Source organism: Bubalus bubalis, chromosome 7 (assembly GCF_019923935.1).
Source record: "Bubalus bubalis isolate 160015118507 breed Murrah chromosome 7, NDDB_SH_1, whole genome shotgun sequence".
Classification (NCBI taxonomy): Eukaryota; Metazoa; Chordata; class Mammalia; order Artiodactyla; family Bovidae; genus Bubalus; species Bubalus bubalis.
In genome coordinates, this window is record NC_059163.1 from 91,517,065 (window position 1) to 91,533,845 (window position 16,781).

The 16,781-nt window shown below is 36.0% G+C and overlaps 1 protein-coding gene across 1 annotated transcript in view; it reads left to right on the forward strand.

Annotated features, from left to right (window-relative positions):
* The window catches only part of COL25A1 (collagen type XXV alpha 1 chain), a 485,880-nt gene that overhangs the window by 251,339 nt on the left and 217,760 nt on the right, over window positions 1-16,781 (forward strand). Inside the window, exons 3-4 of the mRNA XM_045166311.1 lie at window positions 7,203-7,247; window positions 9,255-9,262. Coding sequence (XP_045022246.1) covers window positions 7,203-7,247; window positions 9,255-9,262 — 53 coding nt within the window. The remainder of the gene's footprint in view (window positions 1-7,202; window positions 7,248-9,254; window positions 9,263-16,781) is intronic.

Here is a 16,781-nt window from a genome sequence, read left to right on the forward strand (position 1 = left end):
CTTTGCTTTGTTTCTTTTTTTAAAGAAAGAACTTTTGTTGAAGTATGAGTGACACGTAAAAAGCTGTACCTATAATGTGAAGAAGCCTATAAGCTTGGAATAAGTATCCATCTATGAAACCATGACCATAATAAAGGCATAGACAATCCATCATCTCTCCTTCACCATTCTTATTATTGTTCTGTGGTAAGAACGTAACATAAGATGTACCCTCTTAGCAAATTTTAGCAATGAATTATTAGCTATAGGCACTATGTTGTATGGTAGATCTCCAGAATTTATTTATCTGGCATAATTAAAACTGTGTACTCCTTAACCATAATCTCTCCTTTTCTCTATCCCCTGGCAACAACCACTACTCTCTGCTTCTGTGAATTTGACTGTTTTTGATTCTACACATAAATGAGATTGTACAGTGTTTGTTTTTCTGTTTCTGGCTTATTTCATTTAGCATAGTATACTTCAGATCTATCCATGTTGCTGCAAATGCCAGAATTTCCTTCTTTAATTTTCCATTGCATATATATATATGTATATATGATATATACCATACATTTTCTTTATCCATCATTCATCTGTCAATAGACATTTGTTTCCATATCTCAGCTGTTGTGGAAAGTGTTGCAATGGGTGTGGGAGTACAGGTATCTCTTTGAGATTCTGATTTCAATTTCTTTGGATAAATACCCACAAATGGGACTTCTGGATCATATGGTAGTTCTAGTTTTAATTTTTTGAGAAATCTCCATACTGTTTTCTGTAGCGGCTGCGTCGCTTTACACTCCCGCCAGTAGTATAGCAGGGCTCTCTTCTCTATGCTCCCTCCAACGCTTTTTTTCCCCTTGACTAATAGCCATCTTAACAGGTGTGAGGTAATACTTCCTTGTGGTTTCAATTTGCATTTATCTGATAATTAGTGATGTTGAGCATCCTTTCAAATCTATGTTGGCCATTTGTCTGTCTTCTTTGCAAAAATGTCTATTCAGGTCCTTTGCCCATTTTTTTAAATTGGATAATTTGGCTTTTTGCTATTGACTTGTAGGAGTTCATTACATATTTTGGATATTAACCCCTTATCATATCCATGACTTGAGAATATTTTCTTCCATTCTGTAGTTGAGATTTTTTAGTTTGGTAATCCTGGTTTTATTTATTTATTTATTTTTGCTTTTGTTGCTTGTACTTTTGGTGTCATATCCAAAAAATCAGTGCAAGGCCAATGTCAAGAAACTTTTCCACTGTATCTTCTACTAGGAGTTTTACAGTTTCAGCTTTTATGTTTAAGTCTTTAATCCATTTTAGTCGATTTCTTCCCTTTGTTTCTATCCACCTTTTCTTCTCCCTGAAAAGCACACACAGCAGAAATGTGTGTTGAAATAGAAAGCCAGAGGTTAAGACAAAATATCCAGCCAATTATGAATCCTGAAACTTTTCTTGAATGCTTCCTGTGTATTTAATTGCAAATGCTTATTAGCAGTAAAAATATTTTTTAATACAAAGAGAATTCCAGTTAAAAAAAATCTTTCCTCAAAGTATCTGTCTGTTTCAGTTCAGCTAGTAGGAGTGCAAGGAGATCCAACCAGTCCATTCTAAATGAGATCAGTCCTGGGTGTTCTTTGGAAGGACTGATGCTAGAGCTGAAACTCCAATACTTTGGCCACCTCATGCGAAGAGTTGACTCATTGGAAAAGACTCTGATGCTGGGAGGGATTGGGGGCAGGAGGAGAAGGGGACGACAGAGGATGAGATGGCTGAATGGCATCACTGACTCAATGGACGTGAGTCTGAGTGAACTCCAGGAGTTGGTGATGGGCAGGGAGGCCTGGCGTGCTGCGATTCATGGGGTCGCAAAGAGTCAGACACGACTGAGTGACTGAACTGAACTGAACTAGGAGTGGAGAAGAGAAGACAACCCAAGTCATAAGAGAATTGACAGGATTTGTTAATTTATCTGATAAACCAGAAAAGGGTATTTTAGACACCTGTAATAACTACCCACCCTGAAGACCATTGGAAGACCCATATACAGGGATATGTTTATTTCTAGATACATCTCTAACCTTAGAGAATAGCCTAATCACAGGTAGATACATCATTACTAAGGAGTAGAGGGCTCCAACAATATGAGTTGTGAGCCAAAAGAACTGGGTTGGCTTAAGACACCTTGCTGTGATGTGATTTGATGACCTTGATCTGTCTGCAGTTGAAGTTGTCAACACTGGTCTGTACAACATTGCCATTATGGCTCATTTTTACTAATTTCTGTCTCAGAATGACAGCCTTTGTACCATCTTTGAAGCAAAAACTCTTTCTGAAGCGTGAACAGTATCAGTTGCCATGAATTTTCTTATTTTGAAGAGCAGTCTGGTTTTATCACCTCCCTCTGTTTTCTATAATTTATTCTTTATTTCATGAATTGTCTATTTGTAGGTTTTTACTTCCTCTGTTGCTGATAGCTTCTGCTTTTCCTCTTCTCATTCATGTTCTTGAACCAGTTTCTTTTGTAGAGTCATGTTTTTCTGCTGAGAAAATTCACTCAGAATTTATGCTGCAAGGATCTGGCCAAATTCAGTGAATAAGAATCAGGTTCCAGCTTCTATATTTGTTCTTACAGCTCATGCCTGGCTGACGCTTCATCACTCAGTTTGGAATAGGAATGGTCATTATCTTTTTCAACTAATGTTAACTATTGTTAACATCGGTCTGGTCTGGGAAGCATCTATCATTTGTCTTTTCTAATTTTTTCACTCTGGTGATCTGCCAGCTGTCCATTGTCAAATTCATTCCATGCATATCATTTTAAATTAATTTTGCTTTAAATTCAAAAGTAATATCAAATGATCTGCACGGTAGACTTCTTGAAAGCTTCTGTTTATTTTCTTTGTATGCAAGATCTCTATGTGTCACGTGTGTTTTGTATAATTTATTAGTTCACAAGATCAGTCTAGTGCTCATTCCAGTCTTCTGTTTCTTACAGCGATTATAACATGCTCTTCTCAAATCTAGTATTTTCTTTGTAAATCCAACAGGGCTTAGATTCTCATTTCCCATAACTTAGTTTAGCTTCATTTTTTCTCTCAAATATTATGAAACTCTTTGGAAAACCTTGTCATAGTCAATAGGTATCTGTCTTACCAAATATCTTCTCAGTTTCCTTAGACTTTATTTTTTTCTCAACTCTCAAAATAATAAGCAACTTTCCCACAGTATTTGGTTCATTTCTGTAAGTCTTCAAATTAAGTATTTAAGGCAAACATGTTCTTTTTTTTCCTGACATGGATTGTGGTATCTTAGTTCTCCAACCAGGATAGAACCCAGGCCCACGACTATGGAAACACTGAGTCCTAACGACTGGACTGCCAAGGAGTCCCCTTAACTTTGTTGCTTGATTTCTTCAAATATATTGCTTATTTGATCATTCTTTTATAATCTGATATTTTAAAAATATTTTTTAAAGTTCATTTCAAATTATTATTAGACATTTATATAATTATTGTTTTTACTTGATAAATTCTATTAGTATTTAAAAGAAATATTTAAATAAAGAAAGTGATAAAGTAATTCCAATAAACAGATTAATTATAGGCTCCAAAAACTTTTCATAAAAATCAGGTCTGGACCCTTCTGGCACCTTTGTTATGGATAAGACAGCAATCAATTTAAGTGTCTCCCATGGTAATCTTCTCTCTGGTAGTTCTTAACATTTTTTTCTTTATCCTAGAATATTTCTAAGTTTCTCCTTCTTTGTGTTTGTGTGATTTATTTTTACTTGCCACTTGAGTATAAGTTCTATCTTAGATCTCCCGTTTTCAATTCTGGCATAGTCTCAAATATTATCTCTTAAACAAAGGCTTCCCTATCACTTCTTTTGAGTTCTCTTATAAGTAAAATTTTTCCTCTTAGCATGGATAGATGAGACTTCCCTGGTGACTAAATGGTAAAGGACCTGCCTGCCAATGTAGGAGACACAGGTTTGATCCCTGGATCAGGAAGATTCCCCTGGAGAAGGAAATGGCAACCCACTCCAGTATTCTTGCCTGGGAAATCCTATGGACAGAGGAGCCTGGCAGGCTACAGTCCATGGGGTCATGAAAGAGTCAGACAAGACTTAGTGACTAAACAACAGCAACAACAATAGATGGATGGATGAATGGATGGATAGATAGGTAAGTAGATAGCTAGATAGCTAGATAGATGACAGAGTCTTATTCTGTTTGGGCTACTATAATAAAATACCACAGATGGGTAGCTTATAAACAACAGAAATTTATTTCTCATGTTTTGGAGGCTGGGACGTCTAAGATCAAGGTGCCAGCACGGTCACCTTCAGATGAGGGCCCTTTTCCTGATTCATAGCTGGCGACTTTTCACTGTGTCCTCACATAGTGGAACGGACTAGGGATCTCTATGGGATCTTTTTATAAGTTCCATTCTTGAGGGCTCCAGCTTCATGATTTAAACACCTCCAAAAGACCTCACTCCTAATATCACCATCTTTGGGGGTTAGAATCTCAACCTGTGAATTTGCATGATACCCTTACATTCAGACCACAGTGGATAGTTAGATACATCGATAGATGCTGGATCTGTTTCTCTCAGCTGCATTCTACATCTTCCAAATCTATTCCTTCTTCAACCATATCCAGGTTAGCATTTATAGATTTATCTTTTTTATTTAAATTTCAGTGACCATTTTCAAGGTTTCTAAAGGATTTTCTTTCAAATCCACTTGTTCCTTTTTTCCTTGTTTATATTTAAAATTCCTTGGTCTATAATGGATGTTATTTAATTTATCTCTTAAAGCACAATTAACATACTAATCTTTGTCTGATGCTTTCTTATTAATTAATTTTACCTGAAACAAATCCGTGATCTGATTATTGAGTGCTACCTTTCTTAGCATTAGATTTCTTCATGTGTTTTGGAACTTTGATTTCTAACTCTTTGTAAGTTGGAGGTTTTGAGTGTATCTGTGGGTGTACAGTGTTCTCTGTGTGTGTGTCTGCCTTTCTTTTCTCTGTATTCACCCCTTCTTACCTAATCATTTTGTTTGTCTTTACCTGACTTCCCAGCTTTCTAGAGCAGATTTGTTTTAAAATGGCATTTCAGGACTCCTGTCCCAGATTTATGTTGGAAATATCACAGAATTAGGTATCAAACCAACAGAGGCTTACTTCATTTTCCAGTTGAGAGATTATATTCCAGAGATCTAGGTTCTTTTCAGCTTCTCTTCAGCATTTATAAGCCCCCAGCTTCAAAAAGTGAGTCTGGCTCTGATGAGAGAAGTTTTGAGCATTTATTCTTCAGGGATAGAACCCATGGGCACCATTTCTACCCCTAGAACTAGGGCCAGGCAGGTTCATGCTTTATCTCTGCTCTCCACTTTGCATTTCTCGTCTATTTCTGGCCTGCAGACATGCCCGTCTTTTTCAAATACAAATACTTCTAAATGTTTTTTGCTTTTTATAATTGACTATGTTTAGAGTAGAAGGAACAAATCAGAGCATAAACTCATGTGCCATGAGTTTACAACATACTACTAATGGATTTTTCATGCATGTTATTTTAATCTTTTCAACTTCTTTGCTTCTTCAGAGCAGATATACATCTAATACATGAGGACCTATAGTCCTAACTATGCAGATCACAGACAACATAAGTATCTAGTAGTTGCTAAACACTTCTTGTTTTATTTTGTAATATAAAAATTCTGATTCCTAATCCAAAGGACATTGTATATTATATATCAGAATTTGTCAATATATATATGAATATGTATGTTTTTGAATGTGTATATAAATGCATATTTTTCATACCTATTAGAATTCCCTGGGTTTATTTACCTATTTTTATGTTTCTCCTTATGCTCCCCATCTGGCCAAAGATACCTTGAGTCTGATGAAAATCTCTCTTTATTCCAGAATACAGAAAGAAGTCTGAAATTTCAAATGCCAGTTCAAATTTGAACTCTGCTTCAAAAATGCTTCTCCTAATATTTTCATTTGATCTTATTGTTTGATTGGTTTTTAAACCTCTTAGAAAACACAGATGGCCAGACTTACTCTGTCTAAGGGCTTGCTGGGAAACTGATCTGGCCACTGATGTCTTCATTTCCTGTGATGGTGTCTCCATGTGGAAGTCAGTGGCTCAAGATTACAGTTAAGAGTCACCTGGGTGCAAGGCCTGTGCTTCTGTGCCTTGAACTTAGAGTTCAGAAGTCTTCGATCTGCCTTTGCAACTTGTTCTTCAAAACCAGGCAGTTCTGTATTTTCCTTGGCTTCTTTCTCTCAGCAAATATAATAAGATCTCAATTCTCATTGTCAGCTGATTATTCTCTTCTATCTGCCGGGATCATAATTCAGTGGGAGCTGTTCCTAACCAAGGAAATGAGGGCAGAAATTATATAATTGAGAGTAATGGCTTGAAATCCTGAATATCTAGAAACATGTACAAGTCTGACACATACTAGCTTGGTGGTCTTCATAGGCAACTCACTGAAGAAAAAGAGTTTTTTTCTCCACTTTAAAAATGAGATCATCATAAAGACCAAACACTTATTGAATGACAATAATGAGCTAGCCCTTTAGAAAAATGAGACCAATAGTTACTCCCTAAATGCTTTCCAATTAAAAGCGTTCTGATTTTAAGTCAGTGTGTTATTAGAGAAATTCCAATATATAAAAATTCACATTTAATAATAAAATAAAATAATAATGTTTAATAAAATAGAAATATTTGTAAAATTATTTACATTACTAGTACATATATTTAACTAACTGCCAACTAAATATTTTCAAAAGAAGTTTGATGAATGTGACTGAAGAGAAGCTGTAATCATTTTTACTTAGTGCTTTTAATTATTAATATACTGAAATCTTCAGAAAAGAAATTTTCCTAAGAGACATGAAATCTCAACACCACCAATTTTCTTATAAACCCTTTCTTACTGATGATATCTAGGCAGGATGGACAAAAATTCTGAATCTTTAGTGTTTCTAGTAACACATCATTGGTTAGAGATCTAGGACAGCTTTTATAATTAAATGCAGCTAAATAGTTATGCTGGAATACCAGAGACAAAGTTAGCCTTTACAAATCTCTGGTCCTTTTCATGTTAGTCAAAACAGTGATAAAATATATAGAAACCATTTACTAGCCATTTTGGAATAAAAAAGTTCCAAAAATTGTTCTTTGTCTTTCAGGTCCTCCAGGGAAACGAGGTAAGAGGGGCCGAAGAGGAGAATCTGGTAAGTCTCTCTTTCAGCTGTCCTGTGTCATTCATATCCTGGTTAGGTTCCCACATCTGTTCCTCCTAATTAGTGATTGCATTGTTTTGTTGGGTAGTGTGTCTATGCGTGTGCGTGTGTGTGTGTGTGTGATGTTTAAATCTTCTCTGCTACATCTAGGATTTTTTTAAAAATTTTATTTCCATCAAGCTGTAGGAAGGAGAAGTTTGCAAAATGTTATTAATTACAGTTTAATAACCCCTGGCCCCCTATTTTGGCTTGTTTAGGTGAAATCTGCCCTTTCAGCGTACAGTGGAGAATTTCTTAGCCACACACAGTGTGACAACATCACCTGCTTTCCATCTACATATAGGTGGTCAGTCAGGGCAGGCAGATTCTCTGCAGAAGCATCCGCCTTGGGACACCAGGGCATATGTCTTGGAAAGATTATTATTACTTTATCCAACTGGTAAAATTTTATCATGCTTCTACTCTCATTCTTTTCAAAACTTGAGAATTTTTATTCTTCTTGTATAGCCATAGCATTTTAGTGATGACAGGAGCCTTAGTAATAAGTCCAGAGTTTTTATTTTCTAGTTGAGGAAATGGTGGCCCAGAGCGATCAGGTGGTTAGCAAAGCTCGTGCAGTTTTTTTTATGAGCAGAACTTGAAGCACAACCAATTGTCCTGATACCCATTTCAGTGTTTTTCTCTTTCTTTTTTTTTTTTTTGGTTTCAGGCCAAATCACTATATGCAAAGTCAAATAAAAACTATTTTTTGAAACCAAGATATTCAAATCAGTATGTTCAGTTACAGTATTATTAATACTTTTATAAAGTCTAAGACTCCAAAAATGTAAATGTAAATGTGAAGTCTTAACAGGGTATCAGTTCTTTCTTCAAAGATAAGAGGAAGGTAATTAAAGGTCTGATTTTAGTAAGAAATATTATTTTTCAATATTTTCTACCTACAAGTATTTATTGGCATTAAAAACAATCCACTAAGGGTTAAAACAGTGGAAATACTAACACAACAAAAAAGATAAGACAGCAGATTGGGTTTTTGTCTCATCTGCTCCCTCTTGGAAAAATTATGTCAAAGTAAAAAGGTTTTATGAAAAAGTATCTGCTTAATTCCTTTAAAGAAATTCTCAAAAGTTATCTTTAAACCTCATTCACTTTAAATAATTGGAAAGTTATATAGATATCCCCTTCATGAATTGTGAAGGTTTATAATAGAGGATGCTTTATAAATTTGTTTTCAAGGAAAAAAATGATAAAACATTGGTGGACCCAAATAATCACTGAATTGATCTTTGGGTCAAAAGAAAGAAAGATGATTAAGGGGAAAAAAGTGAAAAGTTATACTTAGGCAATTTTACAGAAAATATAAAAAATCAGTTCCCAACCTTCTGACTACTGAGAACTGGTGCTTTAATTGAGCATATGGTGTGTGAAACATTGAAATTTTCTTAGACTTTGCCTGTATTTTGATGAGAATACACAGTTTTAAAGAAACATATAAATATCAGGACTTAGTCTTTTACAGATTGAAAATACTACTGAATGGTAAAGATTCTTAAAAAAAAATAATGGTACATTTCTGATTTAGCCATTTTACCAAACTCAAGAAAATTGTCCATCAATTGTTTACAATCATGAAGGCTAAAGACCCTCCTGATTCATATTATCTAAATTTTGGATATATAAATTAGACAGTCTTTGCTTAAAATACATGAACCTCTCAGTAATTCATAAACAGGCCTCAGGGAATCTGAATATTCCTTGAAATTTTACATATAATTCTGTGTGCACATAGACGTAAATGTATTTTTCTGATGTGGTCTTATAGGTCCATGATCAAAAAATGACTGAGAATCACTGAATTCTTAAGTGGCTTCTGTGTCTCTTGGATTATGTTGATGATTATGATGATGCTCTCATGTTTTATTTCATCTTACTATTTGGCATATTCACTAATTTACTTCTCCTCTTTTTCTTATTCTCTCCACTCTCCTCCGATCATAGGTCCTCCTGTAAGTATATTTGCTGACTTTTGGCTCTTCTGCGTTAATCAGGACCACGTATGTTAAAACTTTGTTAAAATATCAAAGTCTAGTCTGCATTTCAATTAGAAAAATGTTGCTGACCTTTAGTACTTAACTTTGGGAAATTATTTTTTTAAGTATACTATTGTATGATCATATGATGTGTTAGAGTGCAGTATGTGTCGATTAAAAAAAAACTTTATTTTTAATATAATCACAAACCAATTATTCTCTTGGTAATTTTGGAATAACTTATGAATTATTAATAACTCCTGATATTAAATGTTTTTCCTGGAATCCTGAGGTTTCTTTGCGAGCAAACCCCCAAGCTCTTTCACACGTCTTTCATTCGTTTAAGCCTGTATCTGAAATATTTACATTTGCCAGTACACGAAATGTAGATGGCAACATGATCACGGAAGTGATACCCCCAGAGGGCTTGGTTCAAGCTCACTCCATAGGCAACACTCTCTTTGAAGTCCCCTGGAGTTTTGCCTGCTTATGCTTGGGTTGGGGCCCTGGGAGAGTTGCACTTTCTTTTTTCTTTCCTTGAGTAGGGTCATAGCTGCAGCATTCCAGTCTGCTTTGCACTCACAGGAACAGATTATCTTGTCAGCTTTGAGCTCGATGTGTTTTTGAGTAATATCCTGGATATCTGTCGTCTGACCCCAGTGCCGTTCTATGAGCTGTACTTCTACAGTAGCAGTGATCGCTGGCCTTGTTTTCTCATCCCAAGTAGCCAGTGTGCTCCAGGGTTCACAGACTCCGCGTTGGCAACTTCCCTAACAGGCCAGCTTGGTCCAGGGAGAGGGGCTTAGAATATACTCGTTTACTTGATTCAGAGGAAGCATTGGCTTCCAAATATCTTTTGCAGTCTTCCTGCCATGTTCAAGGATGGAACATAAATCATCTTAGAAATGGCTTTTTTTCTGTAACTGACTTTCAGCTCTGGCTTAATGCTAGGCAGATGGCATGCCCCAGGTCTTTGGCTTCATATGTAAACCTCTGTCTTTTAAACTAGAAACAAACCACTACCACTCAAAGGAAACCTTGGAGATTACATCCAAAATAGAGTGTTCAAGGCTTCTTTTTGTGGATGTACATATTAGGTAGGCCAGAGGTAGTTCTATTTCATCTCTGCTTTATGATGACATTCAGGATGCTAGAATTTCCTCTTTGGTCCTTCACAAATTTAGACAGCCATGTGGCTCCTGCTTTTTGAGGGGCTTTCTATTAGTGCAGGCTCTCTACTCTAAAGGATTTCAATTGATTTAACTTTTTAAAATTGTACAGGCAATATTCTAGGCACTTCACATAACGTTTATTTCATCTCTGATGTTACCATTCCCATTATCATTAATATCCCTAAACATTACCATTTTTCAACAAGGAAACTGAGGCTCATGAAGGTTAATTATCAGTTGGGCCTCCCAGGTGGTGCTGGTGGTAAGGAAGCTGCCTGCCAACACACAAGCCATGAGAGATGTGGGTTGGATCCCTGGGTGGGGAAGGTACCCTGGAGGAGGGCATAGCAATCCACTCCAGTATTATTCTTGCCTGGAGAATCCCATGTACAGGAGCCTGGTGAGCTATAGTCCATGGGGTCGCAAAGAGCAGGACACGACTGAAGCGACTTAGCAGGCATGCATGTACAGCTAAAGAGTATTTGCAAAGTTTGAATTCAGTTAGATATGTTCGATTCTAAATACTTTCTGCTTACCACATTATCTTTCTTCCTCAAAATCATGAATATATTATAACATGGGTCATTGCTACACGGCTTTGGCAGGCTATGGGCCAAATCATAATTCTTTTTTTACTGAAGTATAGTTAATTTACAATATTATTAGTTTCAGGGATACAACATAACAATTCAATACCAAATCATATTTCTTGATATAAATAATTACATGTAATAAAAGCATGATAAAAATGTAAAATGGCTAATCAACATAACAGGCATTAATACTATGGCTTCTCAGCTGCATTTAAAGAAGTTATAATGTCTATAATGTGTTTAGCAAATTGCATCAAATCAAAGAAATAAGGTATAATTGTGAGTTCTTATGTTGACTAAAAACTAGCTCAAGATTAAAAAAACCATTGCTCATGAAAAAAAGAAAAAAATGTTTATTCATTGTGCTACCTTTCCTAATAGGATGGAGTCTTACTATAGAAGCAAGTATAGTCTTGTATTGTAGTAAGTACTTGGGACCCCATATTCCTGGAGCCCTTATGGGTGAAATCCTCAAGTCTCCAAACCCCCATATATGATTTTTAAGAAGTATTTGCTTTTCATCAAATTTTGCTTTAGGTGGCTTTGTAAAATATTTCTGTTGTATTTCTTTCATCTGAATAAAAGTGGATGAACAGTGACATTATTGTGATTAAACAGAATGATCAATTTTATATATTTTTAGATGCAGTATCCAATTATTGACAATTGGAACTTGCAGTGACCATACTCCTCCTATTTTTAGCATTTTAATTTTATGTGTATTTTTCCTTCCATTTCTTTTTGATAAAGTGAAATTTTAAAGTTTCTGTAATTTTATTTTTAGAAATGTTATTTCCCTAATTCTGTTTAACACAAAATATTTATCTCAACAAATGCAAAATGGATAAAATATCAAGGTTTATGCAGCGGCTTTAATGATAATTGCCATGCCTCCATTCTGTAAATTAAATGTAACACAGAAAGGTAGTCTGAAAAATAAATAACCTTGTTTCTGATGAACAATGAGTGGCATAGAATCTGTATCAAGTATCCAATAAATCCTTCCAACTTCCATCTAACGGTGAACCTCTGTGGTCCTGGAATTTCACATGTACAGAAAGACTGAAGTGTAACTTTATGTCCTGATGTATATTTTCTTGTCGTTCACTTTGTTATATGTGATCACTGGTGCAAAAGACAGCATTGGGGCCCTCATCAAAACAAACAAATGGATGGAAGATTGGTTTTCCCCAAGGGACAATAGCAGATAGATCTCTTTTGTCACTGAGAGTCACCTTTTTTTTTTATCACCCTCCTGCAGTAATACTCTCAAGTAAGACTGATGAGGGAAAAACACTTAATAGAATTTAATTTAGAAACTTTAACATATTTATTTGATATATTTGGAAAACTTGGCAATATCACAGTAGAATTATTTGTGGCTGGAGTGTTACTTCTGTCAGTTTCTATTTCTTGCATAATAAGATCATTTATAATTTAAAACTTGAAATAAAACTTGAAATAGATCCCACATATCGATATACTCTTTAGGAAGTTGTTCAGCTTTTTACTCAGCCTTATCCATTTTGACAACAAGATATTGCTACCACAGGAATCTTTGCTATAAACAGCTGCAGTGGAACAATTTTATGATAATGTATGTAATTTATTTTATGTGAATATCAGGTGCTTTTTTCTATATTCGTTCTTATAAAAGTAGTATGTGTTAAAACACTGCTATAAAGAAATCCATGCAAGTGCTTGGAGTACCTAGCTTGGATTTTACAAATGTATTTGGTAGAATGATTTGTCTGACCACTGTGTTACCTGATTCCAGATGGCATGAAATTATACCTTCTATTTTGGATATCTCAAAAACACATTTATGTTTCAATAAGAAGCAAAGAGTATGATCAAAATGTACAAAATAACTTCAGCATTTTTAAGTGTGGCAAATTGTGCGCTGGTTTTGCCTTTTTAGAGTCAGTGGGAGATGCCTTCTCTCTGTCCTATTGTCCCCAAAGGAGATGCCATTCTGCTTCACATGCAGCAGAATCAAACAAGTCCTATAACGGTGGCCAGAACAGAGTCAGGAGATCTGTTTTAACTGGCTTTTTCATTTGTATCAGTCTATCGAGTGCTATAGTTATGCCTGACTGACAAAGATATGATGTTATTGTTAGTAGAGTAGAACCCTCCGAGGTGTGAAATACAACACCTGTTCTGTTCTGTCCACCTTCAACAATTGTCAACAATTGATTTGAAGCCCGGAATCTTGTTGACAGATGAATGAAGCAAACTTTAGCCAAGTTAAGCTTACAGTGCTATTTCTGCCAATGTGGTAGATGAATTAGGAAAAGAAATCTCTGTAGAACTTTTAGATGAGAAACTCTGATATCTTTACTTCATATTGGAAAAAAACCAATATGACTTTTAGGTCAATAGTAAATCTTTTCCAGATACATCCATAACTGCAGTTTATAATAACTACCTAATATGTATCACTTTACATACTAATTCCCATACCAGCCCAGTAAACTAGAGATATATTATACCCACCCATTTTACAGAGGAGGAAACAGAGGGTGAGGCATGTCAAGTAAATCTAGCCCAAGGACTCACATCTAGTAGAAAGCAGAATCAGAATTTGAACCCAGGTTTATTTCTCTTCAAAGCCCACATCCCCTCACCCCCATATTTCTACAGGTTGTTTTTTAGGCAAGTAAACTTTAAGTGTTTTTACCTTCTTTGCAAGTATCTTCTTTGTTTTATCTTATCCTGTCTTCTATTATCTAAGGTTTATTTTAAGCTTTTCTTAGCTACCTCTAGATCTTACATCTCGTATGTGATCTTTCATACTGCTCTTGATTCAAAACACACTTATGAATCATCTAATTCTCATCTAACAGAAGTAAATTGGTGAAGACATGAGCTTTGGATCTTGAGTTGAGAAAACTTAATAAAAATTGTAATGGAGTTTTTCAGCAAACATTCCTTTAATTACTTTCTCTATATTCTTGATTAATTATCAAAATATTTTTATTTCTATTTGGGCTCAAATAGTGTGCTTTTGACTGTGTGGCTGCTATTACTTTTTCTATAATAATAAGATGCCACTGTTGTTGGAGGGAAGCAAAGCATGTATTTTGTAGGAAACAATATCCCTACAAAATACTGGGATGGCTTGATTAATTCAGATGTAGTCACCATAACAAACCAGATAAGCAATCAAAGCAAATCTGGAGAATTAATTTGCTTTTGATGGCTGTTGAAAACAGAGTTATAATAGAATGACCACAGGCTGTCACAGATGGATAGTTCATTTTCAGACCTTATCTCCTGGAACAAAAGGTAGAAAAAGAGACACAACTGTAATCCTTACATAGAATAGATTTCCCCAGTGTTTTTCATGTCTTCTGTTTTGAGTGGTTCAAGCTGCCATGTTTGAAGAGGGAACATGAGTGCAGTGGCAATTTGTTTCACTGCTTCCTCTGATATTGTTTACATAGACTTAGTGCCAGATTAAGCAGAACTTTGAAATTCTGGAAGTAGCAGAGATAATAGATAAAGAAATCCCCAAACTGAAATAAATAAAGGCATTAAAGTTAAAAAAGAAAGAGGAGGAGGAGAAGGTGGAGGAAAAGACATACAAAAATATTGACAATATATTTTTGCAAGATTATTCTTTCTTTTGGTCTATTTCTGGATACCATCTGTTTTAGAATAACTTTAGCTGTTTTAACAGACAAACTCGTAGATGTTAGTGGCTTACCACAATAGACATTGATTTCTTACACATGATAAAGAGCATGGCTTCTTGAGGAATCCAGACTCACCAAGACTCTACCATCTTTCACATGTGTGTTCTGATGTTACCCTGCACATAGGCATGAAGCCATTGGATAAGAGAAATAAAGAAAGAGATTGGACGGTCAGGTGGGAGGAATTTTTTGGCCAGCACTAGAAGTACAAGATTTTATGGTTTATATCATTTCTGACCACATTTCTTTGGCAAGTGTCAAGTCACATTTTCACACCTAACTGCAAGGGAGAGAGAGAAATATAGCTGTGGGCTCAGACGAAAAGCTAAACGAAGTTGGTGAATAGCCAATCTCTGCTGCCTTGTCTGGAAATAATTCCTGGAGAAATTGAAAGAACCAGAAATGTCCAGAAAGATGTATATAGGTATATCGCTTGGGGAATAATGTCATCTCTGTCTTTGTAAAATTTTAGAAAGAAACATTTTATCAAAACTATTATCACTAGAAACTTTGAACAGAAACAGGAAGAGAAAATATTTTTTTGAAAAAAAGAGCAAAATAGCAGTTTATGGTGCGGTTTGTAAAAACAGGGTATGAACACCAAATTAGGATCCCCAGCTTCCCCAAGTTACTTCGTACCTTCATGGATAATGAAGACTTATTATCTCTAAGCACTTACAAAATCTTCAAGCACCAACTGACACTGTTATGGTTTTCTCTTTCTTCTCCCTGTTGCTATTTAATTACTAAGTCCTGGCTCACTCTTTGTGACCACAAGGAATGCAGCACGCCAGACTCCTCTGTCCTCCACTATCTCCCAAAGTTTGCTCAAATTCATGTCCCTCGAGTCAATGATGCTATCCAGCCATCTCATCCTCTGCCATCCCCTTCTATTGCCTTCAGTCTTTCCTAACATTGGGACCTTTTCCAGTGATTTGACTCATCACCTTAGGTGGCCAAAGTATTGGAGCTTCAGCTTTAACATCAGTCCTTCCAATTAATATTCAGGGTTGATTTCCTTTAGGATTGACTGATTTGATCTCCTTGCAGTCCAAGGGACTCTAAAGAGTCTTCTCCAACACTATGATTTGAAAGCATCATTAAGCTGTTGTTGTTTAGTTGCTTAGTTGTGTCCAACTCTTTGTGACCCCATGGACTATAGCCCATCAGGCTCCTCTGTCCATGGGATTTCCCAGAGCCAAGATTACTAGAATGGGTTGCCATTTCCTTTGCCAGGGGATCTTCCCAACCCAAGGATTGAACCTGTGTCTTCTTAATTGGCAGGCAGATTCTTTACTGATGAGCCACCAGGGAAGCCCAGCCTTTCTTCTCCTGACTGTTTCCCATCCCACTGACCAACTTCATTGCCTTGCAGTGGATCCAAGGTGACCTTCTTAACTAGGAACTGTTCTGTTATCTATCTTGTTTCATATTCCCAATTGTCTCACATCCAAGTTTAACTTTTACTAATGCGTCTATGAAAAAATGATATACTTTTAGAGTCACTTTTATAAGGTTTTAAGAGTGAGCAACTGCCATTCTTGTGGTGGGAAACACGCTGCTATGCGAAGTCACTTCAGTCGTGTCTGACTCTTCGCAACCCTATGGACCATAACCCGCCAGGCTCCTCTGTCCGTGGGATTCTCCAGGCAAGGATACTGGAATGGGTTGCCATGCCCTCCTCCAGGGCATCTTCCCAACCCAGGGACTGAACCTGAGGCTCTTCCCCTGCATTGACAGGCAAGCCTTGACCACTAGCACCACCTGGGAAGCCCAAATTAAAACAAAAACGTGAGTGTTTAGGGATGAATCTTTTCTATTCCAAAGATTCTTGGAGGATGAAATAAGGAAGAGCTAAAAGAGTGTTTCTTTTTAGGATAAAAAATAAAAAACAAAAACAAGAAACAGGTAGCACAGGCCAGCAGAACTCTTAAAAATGAGCCCTTCAGTTTTGCTTTTAGTTGCTGATGGGGCACCTGCATACTTTTTTTAAATATCCAATCTATAAACAAATGGGGTGGCATGTCAC